Raw genomic sequence first — 23,039 nt, forward strand, 5'->3', positions numbered from 1 at the left:
TGCGCACAGGGAAATGGAAAGGGATGGATGAGCAACAAGTTACTTAGTGAAGCGACTCTAGACCAGCCTGCCCGCATGACACTCTATACTACTCTATGCGGGAATTAGGACTGATTAGCCACTACAATCAGTTAATGCAACTTGACATTTCATATCATCATTTCCAAGCATTCTCAATTCTATACATTTCTAACAACCTAGCGATCAACCAATACAATGATCTCACTCATTGCCACACACATCAAACTATAGACTTAACCGACTCAACATACAAGACTGACTCCACTCCGTTCATCCTAAATGTATTGACCTATAGCCGTTTACGAATGTCCCTACGCGTTCCGGCCTGCCCTGGAAGGGTGCCTCTTTCGAGCATCCGTCCCCCTCCAGCTCCTACATGGCTATCCGAGTTGCGGCACGTTGGCCCCTCTCGGCACTGTCCGCCACCCCGGTCGTAAATAGCCATAATTATGCCACGACTCGGCATTGACTCGATCTTATGGCGCCACTACACATTTCCCGTGGGTACCTCATGTTAGGCTACTGTCCCACGGTTCACTCCCGCGGGTACCTCTTGTTAGGCTACTGTCCCGCGGGTCACTCCCACGGGTACCTCATGTTAGGCTACTGTCCTGTGGGCTCCTGCGGGCACCTCATGTTAGGCTACTGTCCCGCAGGTTCACACATCCTAGACTTTAGACGCCCACCCGTTATCGGTGGTCCAAACAGGACATCAAACAAGTTCAATGACACGTTCACATTCTCAGTCTCAATCTCATTCTTATTCTCATTCACTTTCTCATTCTCTTTCACTCTTACTTTCACTTAGACTCTTACTCGTACACGACCACTAGACGCCACCCGTTATCAGTGTCTAACACAATACACATCGCACTCATGTTCTGCTTGCAAAATCATTAGCAATCCATGCTCATTTATCATCTTAGCATTCGCTTCTTTCTAGCATCCTAGCTTTAATCACAATCAACCTATGGGACTACCCATCCAATCACACAAGCATCACTCATCAACCAATCATCATCACAACAACATAAACCAGTTCATTAAGTCCCATTTAACAGTATGAGGGTTCTTATGCATCATGATCCATTCATCTATCATCCTAACAATAAACATGTTCTATCAACCTAGCTCTCAAACATGGACTACTCAATCCTAACTCCAACATAAAGGAGTATACAGAATCATGGGAGAAAGTTGGGTTCTAGACACTCCACCTTAGTCTAGATCTGGATCCGGATCTGGAAACAAGAGACAAGGGAGAGGAGATTGAGATCCGGTCACCACCACAACACCACACAGCCACCACCATCACCACACTCGGACGACCACCCCACCACCGCTTGGACGACCACCACCACCACCGGCGGCTCGGCTTGCTCTCGGGATGACTCGCGGCGAGGAGAGAGGGAGAGATCCAACATGGAGAGAAAGGAGAGAGAGAGGCGTGAGAGAAGAAGAGAGAAAAGGAAAATAAAAGAGAAAAGGAAAAGATAAGCTTGACGGCTAGGGTTTCTTAGTCTCTCTAAATCTCTGCAGAGCTTCGCTCAAGTTTCAGAATGAGACAAAAGAAGGGGCTGCAACCCTTTTTATATGAAAAGGTGAAGGGAACCCTAGGTTTTTGTCAAGTGGGCCGTAGAGAAGCCCATTCTTTTATGAAAATTATTGGGTTAGGAACCGGGCCGTTACAAACATGTTTTAGGCTTTTAGCTGTCGATATGCACGTAGGCCAGGGAATATGAGTTTTTACCCGCGGGGCCTGGCCCGTTTGATCCGTCGCGGGGCGGATACGGGTCGAACAATTTAGAAAAATCGATTTGCGGGTGTAGATGCGGGTTATGAGCATTTTATGCGGGGCGGCTGCGGATTGGTGGATTTTGAAACGCGGATATCCGCCAACCCGCAATTTCTCATTTTTACATTTTTTTTTAAAAAAAATATTTTTTTTTGTAAAAATGTATATTTTGTAATTTAAAAAATAATAATCAAAATATTTTAAAATATTTAAAATTTTAATTATAAATATATTATTTATATTATATTTTACAAAAATTAAATTAAATAAATATTTTTAAAAATAAAAATATAACCCGCGGATCCCGCGGGTTATCCGCAAAATTAAACGGGACAGGTGCGGGTACAAATTTATTTGTTCGCGGGCTGTGCGGATCGGATTTTTTGACAAAAAAAACTTTGTAACCCGCGGGTTGACGGATTTGACCCGCAACTCAGCCCTTAATGCACCTAGGCCTGGAAATATGAGTTTTTACCCGCGGAGCCTGGCCCGTTTGATCCACCGCAGGACGGGTGCAGGTCGAACAATTTATAAAAATCGATTTGCGGGTGTGGGCGCGGGTTATGAATGTGAATGTGTTAAATTATTTGCTTGTCTTCGTAAACTCTTAAAGACGTCGAGTTATTGACCATACATAAGTGGCAACTGCAATAATGATTTTCTGATCTTACACGCGCTTGCAAAATCAGAGGTGGGTGAAATCCTCAACCGTTTCACGGGGAAACGGCTTATTCATGCCCGCACTATGAAGCCAGGGAAAATATATACCCAAATAATAGTAACGTGTCAAAACATTCCTAAACTTAATAAAAATTTGAATTACATACCTAAACTCATAATAAATAGCTAAAACATGCCTATAGCAGGTTATATGATGATTTAAATTTTTTTGTAGTTTAGTCCCTACAATTCTATTTTTTGTTAATATGCCTTAAATAACTTAAATAATCAAATTTATCGTATTTATAATTTAATTTGAAAAATACAATTTTATTTTTTTACCAGATTTTAATTAAATTTAAATAATATATTTAATTATTTATCAGAAATTTAGATAATTATCATATATAATATATTAATTAATTTAGTTATCAAAGTATGTTATCTACCTTATTAAAACATGAGAATTAATTATAAATAATCTTACTCATATATAATATTTACAAGAAATACCTCTCAATTTATATTTATATAATTTTTTTTTTACAAATATAGTCATTCAAATTTTAATCAACATAACTAAAAATATTCTTTAGAAATTTGATTTTACAGTAGAGATCTTTAATAATATTACCCTTACTTAATAAAAAGAAAAAAATGGCTAGTTAACTAAAAATAGTTTCGAACGCAACATCTCAAAAAAACAAATATCGCACAAAACTACTAGACCATATTACATTATTTTTATTTTGCTACAAAACTAGTATATAATATTAATAATACACAAAAAGTTTACAAAACTATTTCCCGATTAATTCTCATATAATTACCAAATAATTGATTTGGCGCTATGTTAGGGTCAAGAGCACACATTATGCCTAGTGTAATTAACATTGGTTTTGATAACTACAAACAAAACTTACAAATTTTTAATTTTATTTATATTATATATATCACGCAAGCACATAATAAGATTTGCAACTAAAACAACCTAAGAAAATATAAAAAATATTTTATAAACTTTAAGAACTAGTGAGATTAAATTAGGCTTTAAATTATGATACTGTTTTTATGTTGTTTTCTATTTATTTAAATTTTTTGTATCAAATATTTCAATATGAAATAATAATAATAATATATTTATATTATTAAATCTATTTTATTTGATAAAAAATATTTCTATTTTATATATCACCATATATTAAAATTTATTTCTAATTTTAAAATTATAAATAAAACAAATTTGATGATTTTAATTATTTGTGGCATTTTACAAACAAATAAAATGACACAAACTAAAAGATAGTAATTTAAAAAAATAAATCAATATATTTTAAAATGGACTTACACGTGTCAGTTACGAGACATGTTTTAGCTATTTATTATGAGTTTAGGTATGCAATTCAAATTCTTATTTAGTTTAGGAATGTTTTAGCACATTAATATTGTTTGGGTATGTATTTTTTCTGTATTCATAGTTTGGCATGGATTCATAGTTTGGCATGAATAAGCCGTTTTCCCACCGTCTCACGCGGAAACAAACTTAATGACCCGATCTTATCCGGATCCGACCAGGCTGGACCCGACAAGAAAATCTATTCTGTCTCTGTTTCGTGTAAATGAAACTTGTGATCACGAGAAAGAAAGCAACAAAAAGGATGGGAATTGACTTTGGCGTTTCCTTACTCTGTAAGAAAGAAAAATCTCTTCTTTCTTCTCTTATATCGGTTTCTGATAAGTACAAAGAGAGTCAGAGAGAGAGCGAGAGAGAATCGGTGGTGATCAATGGATAAGCCTCTGCTTTCAGGTATTCAATTCAATAAAAGAACCAAACTTTCTCCCCTCCTCTGTTTTTGAATTCTCTCATCATTTATTGTTGGATCAGATAAAACTAAGGAATCTGAGAGATGGGATTCGTACCAGTACCTTCAGAGAAACATCTCCTCTGCTCGTAACAACGTCTCTTTCGCCGGAGCTGGCGTCACCGTCGAGGAAGTCCGTTCCGCTTCCGCTGTTTCCGATCCTCCGCCTCTCTATCCTCCCGTTCTAACCTCCCCTGTTTCATTGCCCACTCGTAAGTCTCTGACTTTGATCCTTAAAAGTGTGAAAGTTTCATCCTTTTTGTTGGCTCTGTTTCACAGCGGAAGCTATTGGCTACCCGAGTGCCTCTGGAGCAGGTCATGAACTGCAAAGGTAAAAAAAGGTTCCTACTTTTAATCTCATTGCTCTTGTTAGGATTCAAAGATTAAAGCTTTTACACATGTTCGGATCATATGTTGATGTTATTTACTTTTTTTTCTTCAGGCAGGTGCTTGATGAGATTGAGATAAGAGAGCTGCTCATTGATCACATCGGCCACCGTTGCTGTTGGGGAAGCCGTCCTGCTCGCACGTGGAAGATCCGTGCGGTCGAAGACTGCAATGTCTATGTGGGAACTCTCGACACTTTTATCGAAGAGAGGGAAGCTTTGACACAGACGGTGCCTTTCACCGGTGGGAGTTTCAATGGGAAGAAACATGGATCTGCTCCTGAGTTATGGCAATTAGACCTGAGGTCGCAGTTTCCTACTCTCTTTGTCCCTTACAAAGAGACTCGAGTCCCGGTTCCTCATTCTGAGACTGTTGACAAGTGCACAGGTAAGACTCTTTCTTATGTCCTTAGTTATGGTTAGGATGATACTGATGAGGGCATTTTGATTAATAGGTTGCACGGGAAGAGGAGAAGTAGTGTGTCCAACGTGCAATGCTGATGGAGAGCCTGGGTTTTACAAGGAGAATCAGGTGATGAAGTGTTCTAAGTGTTATGGAAGAGGTTTGATTGCTCATAAAGATGGATCGGACTCGATGTAAAGTCTCATTTCAAGAACGTAAACTTTCAGTCTGATGGTTGCGTTTGCAAACTGTAAACCTTCTTTTTTTCTCTCACAGATGTGGAGAATGTAATGGTGAAGGAAAGCTTCCTTGTCCTAATTGCCAATCTCGCGGGTTAATCAAATGCGAGACTTGTAATGGTTCTGGCTCTCTTCTGACAAGCAGTATCGCAGTTGTAAGATGGTAAGCTCTTTTATGAGTAAATGAAATTGGCTTTAAGTGGCAAACTAAAAGATAAGCATAGGCGTTTCGGGTATCGGTTTGGGTTTTGGTTGGGTAGTTCGGGTCTAATACCCGGAAAAAAAAATAGTTCCAGTTTGGTCCGGTTCGGTTAAAAAATTTGTTCATCTTTAGTTCAGTTCGGTTAATTTGGTAAATTATCGGTATTTCCGATAAAATGTCAGAGTAATTATGATGATTTGGATAAAAATCTTGAATAATTTGGATTATTTTGGATATTTCGGATAGATACTTTCATATAGTTTGGATATTCTTGATGATTTGTTTCTTTAAATACTTCCCAACACTTATAATAGATTTTTTAAATGTAATATATATATAGAGTTATGTTAAAAATATATTCGGGTACTCGTTTTGTTTTCGGTTCGGTTTTTTCGGATATAGAAATATATGAACTATTCAGTTCCAGTTTTTTTTTTCCAGGCCTACTAAAAGACTTGATTTTTTTTTTTTTGTGTTTTGCCAGGAAGACACTGTCCAAGCGAAAGGTGAGTGCAACAAGAGGAGCTGGTTCTGTACCAGAAGAGGTGTTCCACAGAGCAGAAGGAGTTCAGCTTTGCAACACACAAGCTTACCAGTGCACACCAGCTTACTTTGCAGACTCGTACTTCTTAAACAAGTTCTCCTCAGAAGTCATCTCGTTGAGAGCTGAAGTTCCACCAACTGCTAATGTGGTCTGCGAGAGACACGCCATATCTGTTGTGCCTGTGACACGCGTCACGATGGAAGATCGTGGGAAAGCCTTCAACTTTTACATTATCGGTTTTGGTAAAGAGATTTACATGAAAGATTATTACCCTGCGAGGTTCTGCTGGGGTTTGTGTCCTTGTCTTGAGTGGTTAAAGGTTTGAAAACACACAGAGTTGGTCTTTTGAACTTCTCTACTTTGAATGTAAGAAACACGTAATAAGGAAAGAGATTGCATGTAAACAAAACATAGCATGCAATGCAATGTGTGGTTTATACATATATGATGGTTTGAAAATGTGTACATGATAGTCTTAACCAATCCTAAGAAGTGAAAAAGTGAAGAACAAGAGGACATCAACAGGACTTGTCCGTATTAATTCTCCTCTCACTGGAACCTTTTTGTAACAAGAGTAGGCCTCCGGTTTAGTTCTCGGTTCAATTCAGCAATTAAAGAAAAATAATTTTCGGTTCAGTAAACCGTTAGTCCACATCTATATATATATAAAAGTGTTTGTTTCTCTCACGTTCGTCCACGTAGGAAAGTCAAGCGCTCTCCTGCCGCCACGCGTCCCCCCCCCCTCAAAGCGCATCGTTTCATTAAAGAAGATTCGTTAGTGGGCTTCGTCGCGCGTTATCTGCTTAGCCGTGAAGAATAAAGATTTGACGGGCCCCTTAGAACAGATGCTCTATTTGCGTGAGATTAGTGATATGGGCTTCATTCCCGACGGTTTGCTCGGCCCGGAATCGCACATGTGAAACCCTAATTTCATCCCGCGAGTCATCTGTGTTCTTCCGTCTTATTCGTTTGACGGCGACGATGACTCTCCACCTTCTCCACGGATCTGAAACGGAATACGTTATCGTCTTTGTGTGTTTATTCTCATCAATTCAGACGCCCACTATGAGATCTTCAATGCGTCGATCTCGACTCTCAAACGGTGGGAAATCTGTATAAATATGTGAGTCTTTCTCATTTGTAAGTCATCCTCCTCTGATATACTGAATCGTGTTGTTATGGCAATTTGGAGAGTTCTTCTCCGACTTGAAGTCCGGCAGGTGCTCCGGCGTCATTGAGGCTCGGCTGTTGCAGTTCTGGGAGGCGAGAAATGTGAAGCGCGGTGGCGAGCTCATGTGGGTTGACATGCTTCTGGTTGACCTTAATGTAAGTTCATCGTTTCATGTTTTTAGATCTGTGTTTGATCGCTACAGCGAATTTGTCATTGTTTACTGGGTTATCGTTTTATTATAACTTTTGTTTTCCATTTTTAGTGTTACTGTTCCTCACCAGATCATTTGTTTTTGGCTTCTTCTTTTGATTCTGATTTTTTAATTCAAAAATTTTTTTTGACTGCGTAGAGATGAAGATTAGAGAGAGATAACGTTTGCAGAACGTGACACCATTATAATATTGAAAGATTACAACTTTTAATAAAAAAATTTAAATCCAAACAAGAAAGGAGCTTCCTTTTCATTTCCTCTGTTTTTTCCTCTTGACATGTTCGTGATTGGTCCGAAACTGACGAGAAAAAATCAGACAAGAACCCACGATGTTTGGTATCCAAAGCAAAAGAGACTTAAGAACGGAGCTCCAATCCCAAATCCCCATCCCGCCCCAGCATCCACGCCCGACGAGCCAACACTGTCGTCAAATTCCAGGACCTATACAGTTTCACGGTGGAAGGAAACGTCGACGACGTCAACGTCTTGAACTAAGTCAGAGAGAAAGTGAGGAGCCAAGGGAGAGTCTGGTGGGCTCTCGAAGCCAGCAAAGGAACTGACTGGTATCTCCAGCCGGATATTCTATTGATCGGAGACGGTGGTATCGCATTGAAGACGTCACTGAAGATATCTGCTTTGAGTATGCGATCACGTTGAAGAGGTTGATTAGGAAAGGGATACCTCCTGTGCTGAGGCCTAAGCTTTGGTTCTCTCTCTCTCCGGTGCGGAGAAGAAGAAGTCTACTGTTCCGGAGAGTTATTACAGTGATTTGACTAAGGCTGTTGATGGGATGGTCACGCCTGCTACGCGGCAGATTGATCATGTGAGTTTGGTCTCCGTCTAAAGTCTGATCCTTTGAATACAAATGTAGATGCTCATCATTTTCTTTTAACGTATTATCTTATTTGCAATACGGTTGTTTCACTAGGTAGAGCCAGAATCAATATGAGATACTCAAACTTTATGTAGACAGCAATTATTTTATTTTAAATTTTGGTAGATTATAATACAATTAATTCCTCCATCTTTTTGAGGAAACAACTATCGATTTGACTTATTATATGTAAAGAACTATTAGTTTTAACTTTAAGACATTGGTTTCAGATTTGGAGTTATACTATTTTAAAAGATAGTATTACATAATAGATTAAAAAGATTTACCACAGCACAAAAATTATAGATAATCAAAAATCAAATATATTTGTTAGGAAAAATGGAATAAAATACAGAAACAAAAAATAAATATAAAAAGAAAAATGAAAATTGTTTTTTATACAAAAGAGATTTGAACTTATTGTAACTAAATAAATGTAGAATGTATTTTGCATATTTATGTCAAGAATGTTTTAAAAAATACTATAAACATAGATCCACAACTGTGTAAAAAAAACATAGTTATATAGTCGAATAAGAGACACACGATATAAATTAATATAAGAAAATGAATAAAACTAGATAAATTAAAATTAAACAAATAAATCAACAATTCTACACCATGAAAATAAAAACAGAATAAAATTTCTGATATAAAATCTTATTTACCGTAAGGAAAATTTTTAGTTAATTGTAATAAGAATAAAATTGAATAAAGAATAACAATCAATAAATAATGATTCATAGTAATATAGAACAAAACATTTTAAAATAAAAACAAATATTAAACAAAAATAAAAAAATATTTACTTTAACTATTTAAATTATTTTTTGAATCATATTCCCGCCCGTAGGGCGGGCCGACCCTAGTTTTCTTTTAAAATATTTTCCTTTACCAAACTAATATAAAAAATTCAAATCAAACTAACTAAACTTAACCTAATTAAAAAAAATATTTAACTAGTGGCGGGTCTCCGAGATCTTTTCGACGACCTATTAAACCGGAATTTAATCGAATTCAAAAAAGTTTGGTTAAATTTAGTATAAATTTTGAAACTAAACTAACCGGAAATCAAACCAATTTTTTCAGTTCAGTTTACAGGCAAACCAAACTAAATGAATTCCAACCTAACCAACTCGAAAAGACCAAACTAACAGAATCCAAATGCCTAGAAGAGAGATTGCTTTCTACAAACTTATAGTTCTAAATTGTGTTCTGGTATCAAAAAAATTATAACATAAATATAGTATACGAAATACAGACTCTTGTAACATCTTGTTATGCGATAGAGAGAAGTAAATAAAACCAGGTGGAGTCTCTTCACTTGGCTTTGTTGGCATAAGGCTTCTTCTTGGTAATGTCTTTCTTAACTTTCAACTTATCTGATTTCCCTGACTTCTTCTTCTCCTTCTTGTCGTTGTACATGTTTATCGCCTAACTCACATATACAAATAATATCAGAGGCAAGAGACCAAAACCAGAGAGAGAGAGATGAGAAGTTTTTTCGATTTTACCATTCCAACGTTGAGGATCTTATGTGAATGCTTTCACAATAACTTGCCAAGTACTTTATTAGTCTGTTCTTTTTCCTCGTTGACCATTCCGTATCTTGGTACAACCGGTAAATACTAACCGGGGCATCTAGCTCTGGTGGTAGAGGGTTCACAGCTGTGAGTACTGCCACCTGAGTTCGATTCCCGGCCACTGCGAAATTTAACATTCGGGCCACAGCGACACAGATTAGTCCCTTGGGACTGAGAAACCTTTGGGAAAACTGTGTATAATTCAAAAAAAAAAAAAAAAAAAAAAAAAAACTGCGAAAAATTCCTACAAATTAGAAAATACAAATTGACTAAAACGGAAGGTGAAGATGACTGATGACTGATGATGAACCTTGTGGTGTTTGCCTTGCTTCTTAGGAGGTTTTTCTCCAGGCAGCTTTTTATCGAATTTACCACCACTAGCGGTTGAAGTAGCAGCTAAACCAGCTACATCACCAAGTGGCTCCTTTCCAATTTTCTGTGGCCGAGTTTTGGTGCCTGATATGGGCAATGCGGTTACAGCAAGTTGGACATGGCTGCAAGTGAAACCCGTTTGGATCTTCAGTTATCAAAACCATAAAACATGGTGGTATGATAATGCTAATCTAAGAAGTTGTTAATATTACCTCGGTAAAGCACCAGCTTTTGCAGCTGTCTTCAGATTCTGTAATCTGTTCTTTTCTTGCTTTCCAACTCTCTTCTTTTTATCATCTAGTCTCTTGGCAAAAGGGTCTTCTCCTGGTTCTGCAGTTAAGCGAACTTGGTTTCATCAAGAAACTAACAACATAATCTAAAGCAAAAGATAGGAAAGTGTTTTTTTTAGCGCAAGACCTACCATCTGATGCCTTGGCCTCGATAATGGGGATATCGTTATCATCGTTAACACGGTCGTAACCATGGCGACGCTTAAACTGATCAGTTGTTTCGTCGTATACAATCTTGTCCTTCTTGCGCTTCTGTATACCTAAGAAACAGAACCAAAAACAAATTTATCATCGAACTGTAGAACAAAGAGGTTGTTAACCTATTAAATCTGAATAGAATAAAACTTGAAATCCACAAAAATAAACTCTCTAAATCAGCTTTACCTTTCTTGAGAGCAAACTCTTCCCACTTTGTAGGAGGCTTAGGCCTTGGAAGCTAGGAGAGAAAAAAAAAGGAGAACGTTATAGGATATGATTATAGTAGTACATTCAAAAGATGAAGTGACAAGCAAAACGCAAACAGGCAAGATTCCAAATCTGCTGTTCTGTTCTGTCTTCTGGAAAGGCTCATAACATACATGTGCTGATTCATCGCACACACTGTCTCATGAGAGTGGAGATAGTGAAGAGTAAAAAAAAAAGGGAGGTTACATGTTTATCTCTAGGAAGTTTGGTGGAAGGAGGAGGCAATTGGACAAGGGGACCATCACTAGTCTCAGTAGAAGATAAGTTGAAAAGAGTATCAGCTATTGCCTCAGAAGAAGAAGAAGAAACAACCTTTTTTTAGTTTGTTAGGGTTTCGGGATATTTGAAAAATAATAAAAAAATATTAATAATTATCATAGCCAGGTTTCGATCCTGGGACCTGTGGATTAAGGACCCACCACGCTTCCGCTGCGCCACTCTGATTTGTTGGTTATTAATTGATCATACAAATATTAAAATAGAATACGATGAACAGAATCATAAATCGGGTCCTGACCCGAACATCTTCTAGTCGGGTCAACCCTCGAAAAAACCGGTTATGGTTTACTCAAATCATATTTGCAGGTTTGGTGATCTTCAACAAGATCTATAACCCATCATCAATCTCGATTCAATTCGATTCTCGACGCCGTGGATTTCGACACACATGTAAGTATCTCTCTCTCTCTTAGTTCTCATGGTGGAAACGTCTATCTTAGCTTTGAAATCTGTAGTCTTGGGATCTGAGGTTAGGGGGAGATCAATGAATCGATGAGTTAGCCTTAAATTTAACTAGAAATCCTTTAAATAAGAGATTAGTATAGTTAAGATTGAATGTGAGTCAATTAATCTATGAATAAATTTGGAGCTTGATTGAAAAAAATGTAATCTGTATGATCTAAAATGCTTAGGTGATTATGTTGCTTGCTGAAGAGATTATCTCTCTCTCTCTTTACCCCATGATTCTTGATCTTTCTCAACCATTTGGTGTTGCGTATTACAGATAAATCATCATGGGGTTCTGGACGCTAATGGAAGGGTTACTGCTATTCGCCAACGCACTTGCTATACTCAACGAAGACCGTTTCTTGGCTCCCAGAGGATGGACACTCACAGAGCTTCACCAAACCGGCAAAAGAAACTCCCTCAAAGGCCAAATCGTCGGTCTCATCCACGCCTGCCACTACATGAGGCTTCCTCTCATGCTCTTCAACTTAATCGTCATCGTTTTTAAGCTCTTCTCCGGTTAAAAACAAAATAAAATTAGATTCTAATAATTCAACCCAAACACACTTCTCTTCTTTTTTTTTTTTGTTCACCCTTGTCGGAACAAGAACTTTGTTCGTTGATTCATTAAAATTCAAAACCTGGCATTGTATACATTATTGTTCTGAAAAGACGTTGGATAGAGTGTTCTTCATTCAACAGGAATCATGACTTCGTTGGTCTTGAAAGGAGGCAACGTCCACGGAGGATTATACCTAGCAAGGACGTAATCTCCGGTGATCTTAAACCCATCTCTCTCGAGATCACTCCTCAGCTTCTCCACCTTCTCCCCCACCACACTCTCCGCCGCGGTTCCACTGAACGTGACAACGCCGTACTTCCTCCCTCCCTCCTCCCTAATCACCACCCTCTCGTCAGTCGGACGCGGCGCGTCCTCAGCCTTCTTGTACACTTCAGGCAACAGAAACTGCATCGTCACCGTCTTCTTCTCTCCTCCTCCTCCTTCTTCCTTGGTCACAACCGGAGCTGTCATGGCGATCTTCTCCCCTTCCTTGGTGATCACCGGAGCTGTCATGGCGATCTTCTCCGGCTTCTGGTTCTCCGGTTTGCCGAACACGCCTATGTACTTGGCCAAGACCGAGAACCCGCCGTCTTTGTTGTCTTTGAACTCGGAAGGATCGTAAGTGATCTCGGCCGCAACGGCGGGTGGATACTCACGGATCTCGTAACCGTCGCCGGATTTGACCACGGTGTATTTGGGTGTCTCCACGGAGATTTTACCAAATACTATTCCCATTATGTAAGCTTTACCAAAAAAAAAAGGTTTCCCACAGGTTTTGTTATTTATCAGTTTGGTTCTTGCGGTTGTTAAAAGCAAGCGTTTGATAAGGTTGTGTATATAACGAAGATATGGATAAACTCAAATGGAATGTTTGGAAACATCGAGAAGTTTGTAACGACGCGTCATTGTTACTATTTGCATGGTGGCCAAGATTTAGACAGAAGCAGTTTTGACACGTCTCTGTTTTGTGTGGTGGTTCAGAGAGTTTACTTCCTTCGGTGGTAAGGCCCATGCTCGGTGGTAAGGCCCATGCTCGGTTGTTTCAGAACGGCACGTATGTTTTTTGCAGATGTGAAAGCCAAAAAACGGCACGCAGTTAGAGTAGCAAAGGTTTAGTCCTGTCCGTACTATCGATTAAGATATTTTCGTTACCAAACAGAAGAGTAGGGTTTTGTCTTGTTTTTTTTTTTGTCGGCGCCATGTATAAATATTTCTCCAAGCCTTGGCTGACTGATTCCTTCGTCTGATGTTTGATGGGTTACGATTAGTTTAGATAGATTTTTTTCTAGAGGCTTATTTTGTTCTTTCTAGTTCGAGGGTGGTGGAGCAATCGGTGATGAATTCCATGAAAAATTGTTATCCTTGCACTTTGATTGCTAGTGAAGATAAAAATGGGGTTTTCGATTCTGAGATGCTTCTCTTCGTTTGCGTGTTCTTTTTGGTTTTGCATTCACTGATTGGATCGATGATTGATTGGTTTACTAAACTGCGTTATCTATCTGCAAATCTCGTTCAAGGAGTTTGAAGAAACAATAAAAACTGAGATCCATCTTTTGCTTTTTTTTTATATACATGTAATGGTGATAGCTTTCGGTTGATGTTAGAATCAGATCCATGATGTTAATTGAAAAACTGCGTTATCTATCTTAAAATCTCCGAAATAGGAGTTGCAGATACTAACAGAAAACGCTGAGATCTGATATTCAGTTGATCTGTTCACGATACTGACCTTGTTGTTTTGCAAAAATACATTAAGATAGCTAAACTATGGGTTAACTATAGATGTCCAATGTCAGAAATTTTCACAAATGATAAGGCGAACCAATGAATATTGTTTTAGAAACCACACTTTCATAAACATTGTGTATACAGATGAAAAAATATCAGTCAATATGATGGTGAATAATATTTAGCAGAAACGAGCTGGGCTGCAGCAAATGGACTATTACCCTTATTCATTCACATAGTTAAACCGTTAACATATCAGAATTATACGTTTATTAGGGGGAAAATGGGTTTTTAATTCCCCAGGTATTTGTAATTAACAATTTTAAAATCCAACTAATTATTGCACATATTTAATCTTTAAGTACATGTTGACTGGGCAAAATTAAACTTTAAAAAGTCAACTGTTAACTTTTTTCACGGAAAAGTTAGTTCTATTAAGAAAAAAAATCAGTGTTTGTCTTTTGAAACCTAAAAAATCTCTAAAACTGATTCCTCGTACAAATCCGGAGGAGAAGGGGCGAACTCCCGCAATTAAGAATGAAAAACATGATTATTTTTGTTCAGTTACACAACAAATCTCCTTAGAATTTTGCTCATTGTTGCCATTGAAGTGTTCAAGTAGATGTCAACAAGGGAAACAAAGAAAAAGCTACGATCTAAAAGACGTTCACGTAGAGAAGCTTCCTACACATACTTCTCCTTGGATCTAAAAGAGCATGATGTTAGTAACTAAGTCTAAAGATTATGACCTTAAAAGTAACTTGAGAGGAACTCATAATCAATCATCTATTATTGCAGAGCTACCACATTTATCAAATGAAGTTGCAGCCTAGGAGGTGTAGCTCTGGTTTGATATGGGTAGTCTTTTTGCTCTGTTTCATAGTAGTCTTTTTCTATTTATTTTGGTAAAGATCGAGTCTTTATGTTTCAAGATGATATTAATGTGATTGAATTGTACAGAAGATGAAACATATCCAATTCTCCATTTAAGTAATCTCTTTCTTCTTCGTTGCTCCTTTGAAATAAAAACACAAATATCAGTTCTCACCTTAACACAAGTATCAATTTTATATTGATGCTCATCGATGAACAAAAGATCTTGATTTATAAGCTCAGCTGGGTTTGGCTTGATTAACCGGTTTGCTCAGCATAGTTGCGCGGCAAACTTTACGTGTCAAGCTCGAGGGAGTCTTGTAATGGGTCGCCAAAGCCGAGAAGCTTAGATGGATGAGCTCAACGATGTTAGAATCAGCCACTCCACTTTTGTCGGGACACATTAACCTGAACGTCCTTTGGATTGTTGTTTTTTCTTTCTTTCTTTGCCTTGTTGACACTTACTTGAACGTTCACTTCAATGGCAACAATGAGAAAAATTCAAAGGACATTTGTTGTGTAACTAAACAAAAAATCATGGTCTTCCTTTGTAATCGTCCTAATTGTCTAGTTCTCGCCGGAATTCACCTCTTCTCCTCCGGAATCATATGAGGAATAATTTTAGGAATTTTTTAAGTTTCAGAAGACAAAACTCGAATTTTCTTCTATTAGAACTAACGTCTCCGTGATAAAACTAACCGTAGAATTTTTAGAGTTTAATTTTGCATGGTCAACATTTACTTGAGGATTAAATATGTGCAAACAGTAGTTGGGTATTAAAAGTATTAATTACAAATACTCGGGGAATTAAAAACCCATTTTCCCGTTTATTAGGCCCTATTCATGACTATTACCTTCATATTTCACATAATTAAACCGTTAACATTTCAAAATTATACATTTATCACTCAAAATAATATGCTTTATAAAATACCAATTCAAAATTAAAAAAAAAAAATATAAAATACCATTTCGAAATAAAAAAATATAAGCATCATTCAGTGGAAAAAATAAAAATATTAAATACACCAATTCTAGATGTATACAAGCTAATAAAATCACAATCTACCATTGAAAACAAACGTTATTTTATCATATTCGTAGACTGCTTGACATTATTAATCCAACGATAGAAAACCACTAGGATTTATTTGTGTAGACAAACCGGCCCAATTAGTAAGCGCAAACACTTTAAACCGGACGGTTAAGTTCTCTAATTTTGACCCTTAGGAAAAAAAAAATGGATTTTTACCGCGAGAACCAGACGCAAAAATGCGAAATTAAACCGTATCCAGTGGCGCTCGAAAATGTTCCCGCTCCCCTCCCGCTCCTTCGTTTACTTCTTCTAATAATCTCCTCTCTCTATATATATACATTCCAGACTATCTCCACTCCCGTTTTGTTTTGTTCTCTTTGTTAGATCGCTTCACTTCGAATCTTATATCGGAGAAAAATGGCGAGGTCGAACAGATCCAAGAGCTCAGAGCGTGTAGGGAAGGGTAAAGTGACTCCAGTTCAAGTCGCTTACCTCGTGGATCGATACCTATGCGACAATCGATTCTTAGAAACCCGATCCATCTTCAGATCCGAAGCTTCTTCTCTCATCTCCAAATCTCCACTCCGTGAAGTAAAATAATACTCATCTGAAATTTTTTTATTTTATATTTTTAATCCTCTTTTAATGGTTTTCTTATTAGATTCTCTCTGTTTCTTTAGGCTCCGTGCAGTTTGATACCACTGGATGATATCTTGAACGAATACATCAGCCTCAAGGAGCTCAAAGCCACTGTGGATCAAGAGAATGCGAGACTTGATCAAGAGAAGACTCGCGTTCAGAATCTATTACATGGGATGCAGGATGTAATGAACGCTTACAACTCCACCGCATCTGCTCTTCCACCTCCGGCGATTACGACGGCAGCTCACGCGGCTACTCAAATGGTTGCCTCTACTTCTCAACCAAACAACATCAGCGTCTCTCCTTCAGGTACTATACTACTGCTTTTGAGTTATTGCCACACGGTCTGGTTTAGAGACTGAAGCTGCTTGAGCTGATTGTTTTGTTATTATCCGTTATGGTTTTGCAATTTATGTACAAGTAAGGTTTCTTTATTGTGCCAGAGTCTCACACTTGGTTCATTTGTATCCAAAGAAATTATATAAAATAACCTGATCTTGCTTGTTGTATCCTGATTTTATTTTTTTTTCTAATGGAAAATGATATATTTCTTATTTTCAGGCGGCACAGGGCACAACACGCCTAATCTCATGCCAGCATCATTGCCAGGAAACAAAAGAGTTGGGAATTTCACAGCTCCCTCTAGTCAATCTATTACCAAAAAGCGAAAGAGTCCTGAGGTTTCTCTAGAAGCTGCTTCTTCTGTTTCTAATAAAGGTCGGTCTACTGCAAACTCTTGTTCTTTTCATTTGAATGTTGATACCTTTTTTTTTAAGTCTCCATCGGTTGTCCTTAAAACGTTTGTATTGTGTCTTCTTTTCTTTATTACAGGGAGGAAAAAGATACCACCCGTGGATAACAATGTAGCTAATGAGTCATCTCATATTACATCAAGTGTGGCAAAGTGTTTGTTTACCAGATCAGACGTGTCACCTCCGACCAATCCATCTTGTCTGAGTACACCACAAAATCAAGCCTCTCCTCAGAGTGATGTGTCTGTTACTCCTACAAACTGCACAATCGTCACTAAGGAGAGAATCACAGTCAGTCCCCACAAGCAAAATCCTTCTTATACTGTGGAAAGGAGCCATATGGTTTCTTCTTTCTCCCCTGTTAAGTCTAACGCAAATATGTCGAGTAAAAGAGATCATGTGAAAGGAAGGCTCAACTTCGATGACATTGATGCCACAACGAACTTATCTCCACCTGCTTCTGGAGATTTTGTTTCGACTTCTTCATCTGGCTCTGAAGCAGAAGTTGATTTGTTTGATATTGATTTTCTGAGCGACAACTTTCCATACTCGGAAGTGCTTGTCGATTTCGATATTGCTTGTCAAGGAATGCCAGACCCTTGCCTGCCACAACCATCAAACTGTTCCTTTCAGTTAGCCTAAGCAGGCTTCTAGAAAGCTTTAACAGTAATGTAGATCACACAGTTTTGAAAGAATGCAATCCTTCATTTCTTTATTTGGCTCCTAACTAGTTCTTCATGTTAAGTGAATATGAGTTTTTTTTTTCTTTATTTAAGATGTCCTTTACAACTAAAACTATCTGAATCAAGCCAAGTACTACAGCTTCTCCAAGTTTTTTCATAGCTTTCAATGTAAAGCCGAAGAATCATTTGTGTATTCTGCCCTATATTAAAATATGTTACTGAGTGTATACTTCTGCTATCAAAAGATTCATATATATGCTAGGCCTAACATAGTTTTAGAGCTTAGAGAGAGAAATGAATGAAAACTACTTGTAACTCAAGTTAGACCATAACTTCCAATGAACAACATAATATAATTTCTTATATAAAAGTTAAAACATTTTTGTAAATCATTTAAGCTGTCCACCTGAATTGGCTCACCAACTCACCAATCATATGTTTCTGTTGACCAAAAAAAGGACTTAACAACTGAAGATATTGGCAAAGTGGGTGGCATGTAAGTTTTTATTTTGGGCTTTGGGTCCGCTTTAGTTTTTATTTTCGCTTTGGGTCGCGTTCATTTTCGACCCTATACAACTCATCCAGCAAAGACGCATCACACCCTCATCTGTCTTATAAATTGCGACCTTGCCACTGAAGCCTTCTCACGTGAGAGAGACTGTCGCGATTCCCAAGACAGACGCGCCGAGTTACTTCTCACCCGCAAACCACCGCGGTAATTAAACTGCTTTCTTCTCCATTCTCTTTCTCTCTCTCCATCGAATTATTCTGCTAAACCTAAAAGTCGAAAAGTCTTGTCTTCTTCCGAGCTCTCGTGACGACTTTAGTAGTCTTCGGTTTCGATTCACTGCAGCAGCTCAGCATCGGCTTTGATTTTCATTGCTATGGTTTCCCAGACGAACTCGTCGCTGTCGAAGATCCACACCCACACCCCGCGAGCAGGCCCGGCAGCGGAAGGCCAACGGATACCCAGGTACTGCGAACGGTTTTATATGTTTCTTCTTTTCAGAACTGGACTCTGGCCTCTCATCAGACTATGCATGTTACCATTGGAATGCAGAGTTTATTCAGGGTCGATGTTTGTTTTAGATCCCTGTAAACAGGCTTTCACCAAATTTTTTATGTTTAAATGACCAATCATCTCCTTGTGTAGTTTCCGACTCGAACGAAGATAAAAAGGCCTCCTCCATGGACTCCACGACACCGACATCTCCACCGGTCGATGCCGTACATGATGATTCATCTATGCAATTGCCTACGAGACTGTTTGCTCCGGGCTATTTCCCAACTGCTTTGCGGCTTAACATATACTCCAAGGCCAATGTCATTGGTGCTGTTGCGTCTGCTCTGGCAGGTTCGACGGACATGGACATTTTACTCCGTGCTCAGTGATGTTAGGAGTTTTCAAGGCTCCTAAGACAAATGATGTAGTATAGTGATTGTCGAACCAGTTCTGAGGGATATCAAAGCACTGAGAATGCAAGTACTCACTTAATATAAGTGCAACCAATGATTTAGATGGGTTTTAAACTACTACTAATACTAGAAAACAATAACAAAATGATACTTTCTTGACTAAGGGAAAAGAGAACTCATGGGCATAGGGATTAGACCTTGGGTGATCAAGTATCGAACTAAGGATGGCAAATGATCAATCAAACTATCAACCTTAAGCCTAGACACAATTCTAAGCAAGCTCTATGTCTAGATAAATGCTCATTTGCTAACATATCTCAAACATCAAATGTCTTTGGTTGAATAATATGAAAGCAATCATTACTAACAAGTCTATTAGCTATCTTAGCACCTTTAACAACAAATGTCTTTGGCAAAGTATACTAAAAGCCTAGGAGAGTTGTCTCAGGCATTTAATCAAACACCTTTCGGGTGGAAAATGCCTATTGATCAACTTTTGAGTGGCCAACTCAGAAGATGCATTAGGAATACTCTACTAGCAAGGAACAAGAATGATCTACACTAAAACATCCTAGAACTAACCTAATCACCCTTAATCTCTCTAACCCATGAATTCAAAAGGTGATTACTCACTAATCTCCATGATTCCTCTTAAACCCATATTGGATTTCAGATTAACCATGTAGAGAAATAGATAAGAAATCAACAAGAACACAAGATGAAAGCAATGAAATCTGAATCAAAAGAGGTTTTTTACTAGTTCTTCTCTAGAAAAGAGATTATCTGCCTCCAATGACTTACAAAAGTACTTAACTTAGGTTTAGAAAGTGTAAAAACATCAAAACAAATGACCAAAAGGCCCCTGAAATAACATAAAAATCGTCCAAGCAAAACACGCGGAGTGACCTAGCATAGTCGCTCCAGGAGGTCACTCCCGACGCGTTTCTTTGTGACTCGACCCGTCAAAACGCGAGTGACTTGAGCTGGTCGCTCTGGCTGGTCGCTCTGGCTGGGAGTGACTTGAGCTAGTCGCTCTGGCTGGTCGCTCTGGCTGGGAGCGACCTCGGTAGGTCGCTCTGAGAGGTCACTCTGCGATGCTCGACCAGGATGGATATGCCTCTAGTAAATTGATCATAACTCCTTCGTTACATCTCCAAATGACTTGAAACCACTTCCATTAGAAAGCTAACTCAATTTTATGTGTCTCCAAAAAATCTTAGCAACAGGAAATTTCTCTAAAGGCTCCATCCATGCTCATCTTTCACCTCCTTTTGGATCACAATGCTCCCAAACATCTCAAATCACTCCATGGCACACTCCAACACCTAATAAGGACAATGAATGCAAAATGCAACCTAGACATGGCTAAATCCTAATCTATATGATGAAAATGCTCATGGATGAATGGATAAAACAATGTAAATATGCAAGATATCACTCAGTTTGGCAGATTGTTTCACCTACATGTTGCTCGTTGCCACAACTCAACTAAGCTGATTGGAAGCCTCCTCTGCCGTCAGCTTATTACGACATGAAAATACGAACTTTGGTACATCTTCGCAAATCATCCTCTTCGTTTCTCCCTGGATGAGTTTCACTCGATAACTGGCTTGAACTGCGGCGCATTCGACGTTGAAGATTCAGACTCTGAGGAGGCTGCAGGTAGTGTTATGTGGCAAAAACTTTTTGATACAACGGTGGGTGATATAACCGTAGCTAAGGTTCTTGAGATGCTACGCAATCCTTTTCTTGCGGGTTGGAAACGACTTCCTTTGGCTTTGATAGCGTTGGTGGATGGGGTTCTTTGTTGTACTAACAAAAACCTGAAGCTCACCCCACCAAGTATGTCGAAGTGCTCACTAACGTACCATCGTTCTTGAACTATCCATGGGGTCGACTCTCGTTTCTATACACCCTGTCTCATTTTTTGCCTCCCCCTATCAGTAAAGACATCCCTGACCCGCTGCACGAACTGCGGATCTGGTTATCTCAACAGACAACCGCGTTCTATGGTTTTCCCCTAGCTCTCCAGTTGCTTGCTTTCGAAGCCGTGCCTCAGCTCTTGGCTAGAATTCCTGATGCACCCAACACAGTAACTTTTATGGAGGACCCTCCGGCTTGTGCGACCACTGTGATTATCCTCAACACAAAAGACATTCTCGCTGTCGAAGCAGAACCAGATGTAAGCTACTTCTCACTCATTTTTTTCCAACGTTTCTGCCATCTGGAACATTTATTCATTGATCTGTTCTATCTCGCTTCCTAGGTTACCGTACACTTCAGCCTCATCCCAGAAGCAGAGCGCCACATGTGGTTGTACGAGGTCAAAGACTTACAAGTAAATCGTTTGGTACACCGCCTTAGTTCTGGCCATACATCTACTACTGAAGATTTCAGAGGTGCAGAGAAGTCTTTTCGTGGTCGAGGGAAAGAACCCAAAAATGCCCCTCTTCCACCAGAAGACAAACCTGAAGTTGTACCCATCTTCCAGCGTAATTTAGGTCTGCGTAAACTTGCGGCTGTTGTTGATGAAGACGTAACATCATCCGAACATAACGAACCCGAGGTCCCTCATCAATCAGGAAGTTCTCCAGAAAAAGATTTGAAACTGTGGCTTTCAGAGCTGCTTCAAAACATGGCCAGAGGGATCTACGAGCGCTTAGAAACTATGGAGAGAAATATATGCTCTCACTTAGGTGTGTCCCCACCTAATGTCCACAACACACAGAAAATGAAGGTGGATGATGATTCTCCGAAAACCTATGGTATCCAAGCGCAGCGGCCACCTCGCAAGTCAAGGAGAACAAATTGAACTGTTACTAAGCCGGCAACGAAAATACATTCCTATCCACAACACTCTGCAGACCGCTTACAGGTACACCCAACTAAGCCACACCCAAAATTGAAATATTCTTATTTGTTCTGTGTTCTGACCCCAAGAGAATTCTCAGGGAAATAAAGGACGCACCTCTCCGTACTTCAACAAGGAGTCTCAAGACGATAACGACTGTGCCCATGACAGTACTCCACCTTTCGATGAACATGTCAACTATCAGGTTAAGTGAGAGAGTATTGGTTTCTCAAAATGTTGTTGTAAGTTTAGTGTACATTTCTGAAAGGGGGTGTACGGTTTTCATACAGGAACCACATACACCATATGTTGTACCGGATGAATCAAATGCAGAAAACTCCGTCACAACGGTTACTGTTTATAATCCTCTTATATTTGTTCATCCACAGTCCTATGTGTCACCAACCAAGGTGACTCAACCTCTTTATAGTTAGTTTCTACTTTGGTAGTTTGTAGTTAGTTTCAACTTTGCTAGCATATCAGCGTTTCAATTTTTTGTTGATATTTTTCTATGTTCACGCTTCTTGCAGAGTGTTATAGACGAACCTCCCTGTATAAGTGATTTGACTCCAACCAAGCGCTTCGGCGATGAAAAACCTGTGACGGTCACGTGGGAAGAAACAAACCCTCATGCCTACACCTCGGGCAAAATAGCACCTACCAGTGAGACTCCACCGTCAGCTGCCTATAGG

The 23,039-nt window shown here is 38.8% G+C and overlaps 5 protein-coding genes and 3 non-coding genes across 8 annotated transcripts; 6 read left to right on the forward strand and 2 right to left on the reverse strand.

Moving 5' to 3' along the window:
- The first annotated feature begins 4,045 nt into the window (after positions 1-4,045).
- Positions 4,046-6,577, forward strand: LOC106372752 (protein SSUH2 homolog). Its single transcript, XM_013813042.3, has 7 exons — positions 4,046-4,283; positions 4,362-4,550; positions 4,618-4,669; positions 4,781-5,112; positions 5,180-5,321; positions 5,404-5,529; positions 6,053-6,577. The coding sequence occupies exons 1-7, from the start codon at positions 4,262-4,264 to the stop codon at positions 6,435-6,437; spliced, it is 1,248 nt and encodes a 415-aa protein (XP_013668496.1). The 5' UTR covers positions 4,046-4,261; the 3' UTR covers positions 6,438-6,577.
- Positions 6,578-9,399: 2,822 nt separating this feature from the next.
- On the reverse strand, positions 9,400-11,580 carry LOC106358619 (ribosome biogenesis regulatory protein homolog). The gene is made up of 6 exons (XM_048755413.1): positions 11,566-11,580; positions 11,265-11,390; positions 10,998-11,049; positions 10,745-10,873; positions 10,536-10,653; positions 9,400-10,445 (listed from the first exon to the last, which is right to left on the reverse strand). The coding sequence occupies exons 1-6, from the start codon at positions 11,578-11,580 to the stop codon at positions 10,196-10,198; spliced, it is 690 nt and encodes a 229-aa protein (XP_048611370.1). The 3' UTR covers positions 9,400-10,195.
- A 242-nt stretch (positions 11,581-11,822) lies between these two features.
- On the forward strand, positions 11,823-13,115 carry LOC106451075 (protein transport protein yos1-like). The gene has a single exon (XM_048754061.1). It carries the CDS (start codon positions 12,092-12,094, stop codon positions 12,326-12,328), a length of 237 nt encoding a protein of 78 aa, XP_048610018.1. The 5' UTR covers positions 11,823-12,091; the 3' UTR covers positions 12,329-13,115.
- Positions 12,406-13,101, reverse strand: LOC106362450 (heme-binding protein 2-like). Its single transcript, XM_048754060.1, has one exon. The coding sequence runs from the start codon at positions 13,099-13,101 to the stop codon at positions 12,496-12,498; it is 606 nt and encodes a 201-aa protein (XP_048610017.1). The 3' UTR covers positions 12,406-12,495.
- Positions 13,116-13,689: 574 nt separating the features above from the next.
- On the forward strand, positions 13,690-13,783 carry LOC125586795. Its single transcript, XR_007323323.1, has one exon. It is a non-coding gene; the product is annotated as a small nucleolar RNA snoR26 (small nucleolar RNA).
- A 39-nt stretch (positions 13,784-13,822) lies between these two features.
- LOC125586798 lies at positions 13,823-13,917 on the forward strand. The gene has a single exon (XR_007323326.1). It is a non-coding gene; the product is annotated as a small nucleolar RNA snoR27 (small nucleolar RNA).
- Positions 13,918-13,971: 54 nt separating this feature from the next.
- LOC125586797 lies at positions 13,972-14,067 on the forward strand. Its single transcript, XR_007323325.1, has one exon. It is a non-coding gene; the product is annotated as a small nucleolar RNA snoR27 (small nucleolar RNA).
- Positions 14,068-15,848: 1,781 nt separating this feature from the next.
- LOC106372749 lies at positions 15,849-18,228 on the forward strand. The gene is made up of 4 exons (XM_013813039.3): positions 15,849-16,594; positions 16,684-16,954; positions 17,207-17,362; positions 17,477-18,228. Exons 1-4 carry the CDS (start codon positions 16,421-16,423, stop codon positions 18,037-18,039), a joined length of 1,164 nt encoding a protein of 387 aa, XP_013668493.2. The 5' UTR covers positions 15,849-16,420; the 3' UTR covers positions 18,040-18,228.
- Positions 18,229-23,039: the final 4,811 nt, after the last annotated feature.

Source organism: Brassica napus, chromosome C4, assembly GCF_020379485.1.
Source record: "Brassica napus cultivar Da-Ae chromosome C4, Da-Ae, whole genome shotgun sequence".
Taxonomy (NCBI): Eukaryota; Viridiplantae; Streptophyta; class Magnoliopsida; order Brassicales; family Brassicaceae; genus Brassica; species Brassica napus.

Bases quoted from the DNA above. Each gene is read 5' to 3' on its own strand.
- LOC106451075 (XM_048754061.1), top strand. From the start codon at position 12,092: ATGGGGTTCTGGACGCTAATGGAAGGGTTACTGCTATTCGCCAACGCA.
- LOC106372749 (XM_013813039.3), top strand. From the start codon at position 16,421: ATGGCGAGGTCGAACAGATCCAAGAGCTCAGAGCGTGTAGGGAAGGGT. The intron at 16,595-16,683 runs GTAAAATAATAC...CTGTTTCTTTAG, and splicing joins CCAAATCTCCACTCCGTGAA to GCTCCGTGCAGTTTGATACC. The intron at 16,955-17,206 runs GTACTATACTAC...TCTTATTTTCAG, and splicing joins CATCAGCGTCTCTCCTTCAG to GCGGCACAGGGCACAACACG.
- LOC106372752 (XM_013813042.3), top strand. From the start codon at position 4,262: ATGGATAAGCCTCTGCTTTCAG. The intron at 4,670-4,780 runs GTAAAAAAAGGT...TTTTTTCTTCAG, and splicing joins GCAGGTCATGAACTGCAAAG to GCAGGTGCTTGATGAGATTG. The intron at 5,113-5,179 runs GTAAGACTCTTT...TTTGATTAATAG, and splicing joins GACTGTTGACAAGTGCACAG to GTTGCACGGGAAGAGGAGAA.
- LOC106358619 (XM_048755413.1), bottom strand. The intron at 10,654-10,744 runs GTAGGTCTTGCG...GCTTAACTGCAG, and splicing joins CGAGGCCAAGGCATCAGATG to AACCAGGAGAAGACCCTTTT. The intron at 10,446-10,535 runs GTAATATTAACA...TTTCACTTGCAG, and splicing joins AAAGCTGGTGCTTTACCGAG to CCATGTCCAACTTGCTGTAA.
- LOC106362450 (XM_048754060.1), bottom strand. From the start codon at position 13,101: ATGGGAATAGTATTTGGTAAAATCTCCGTGGAGACACCCAAATACACC.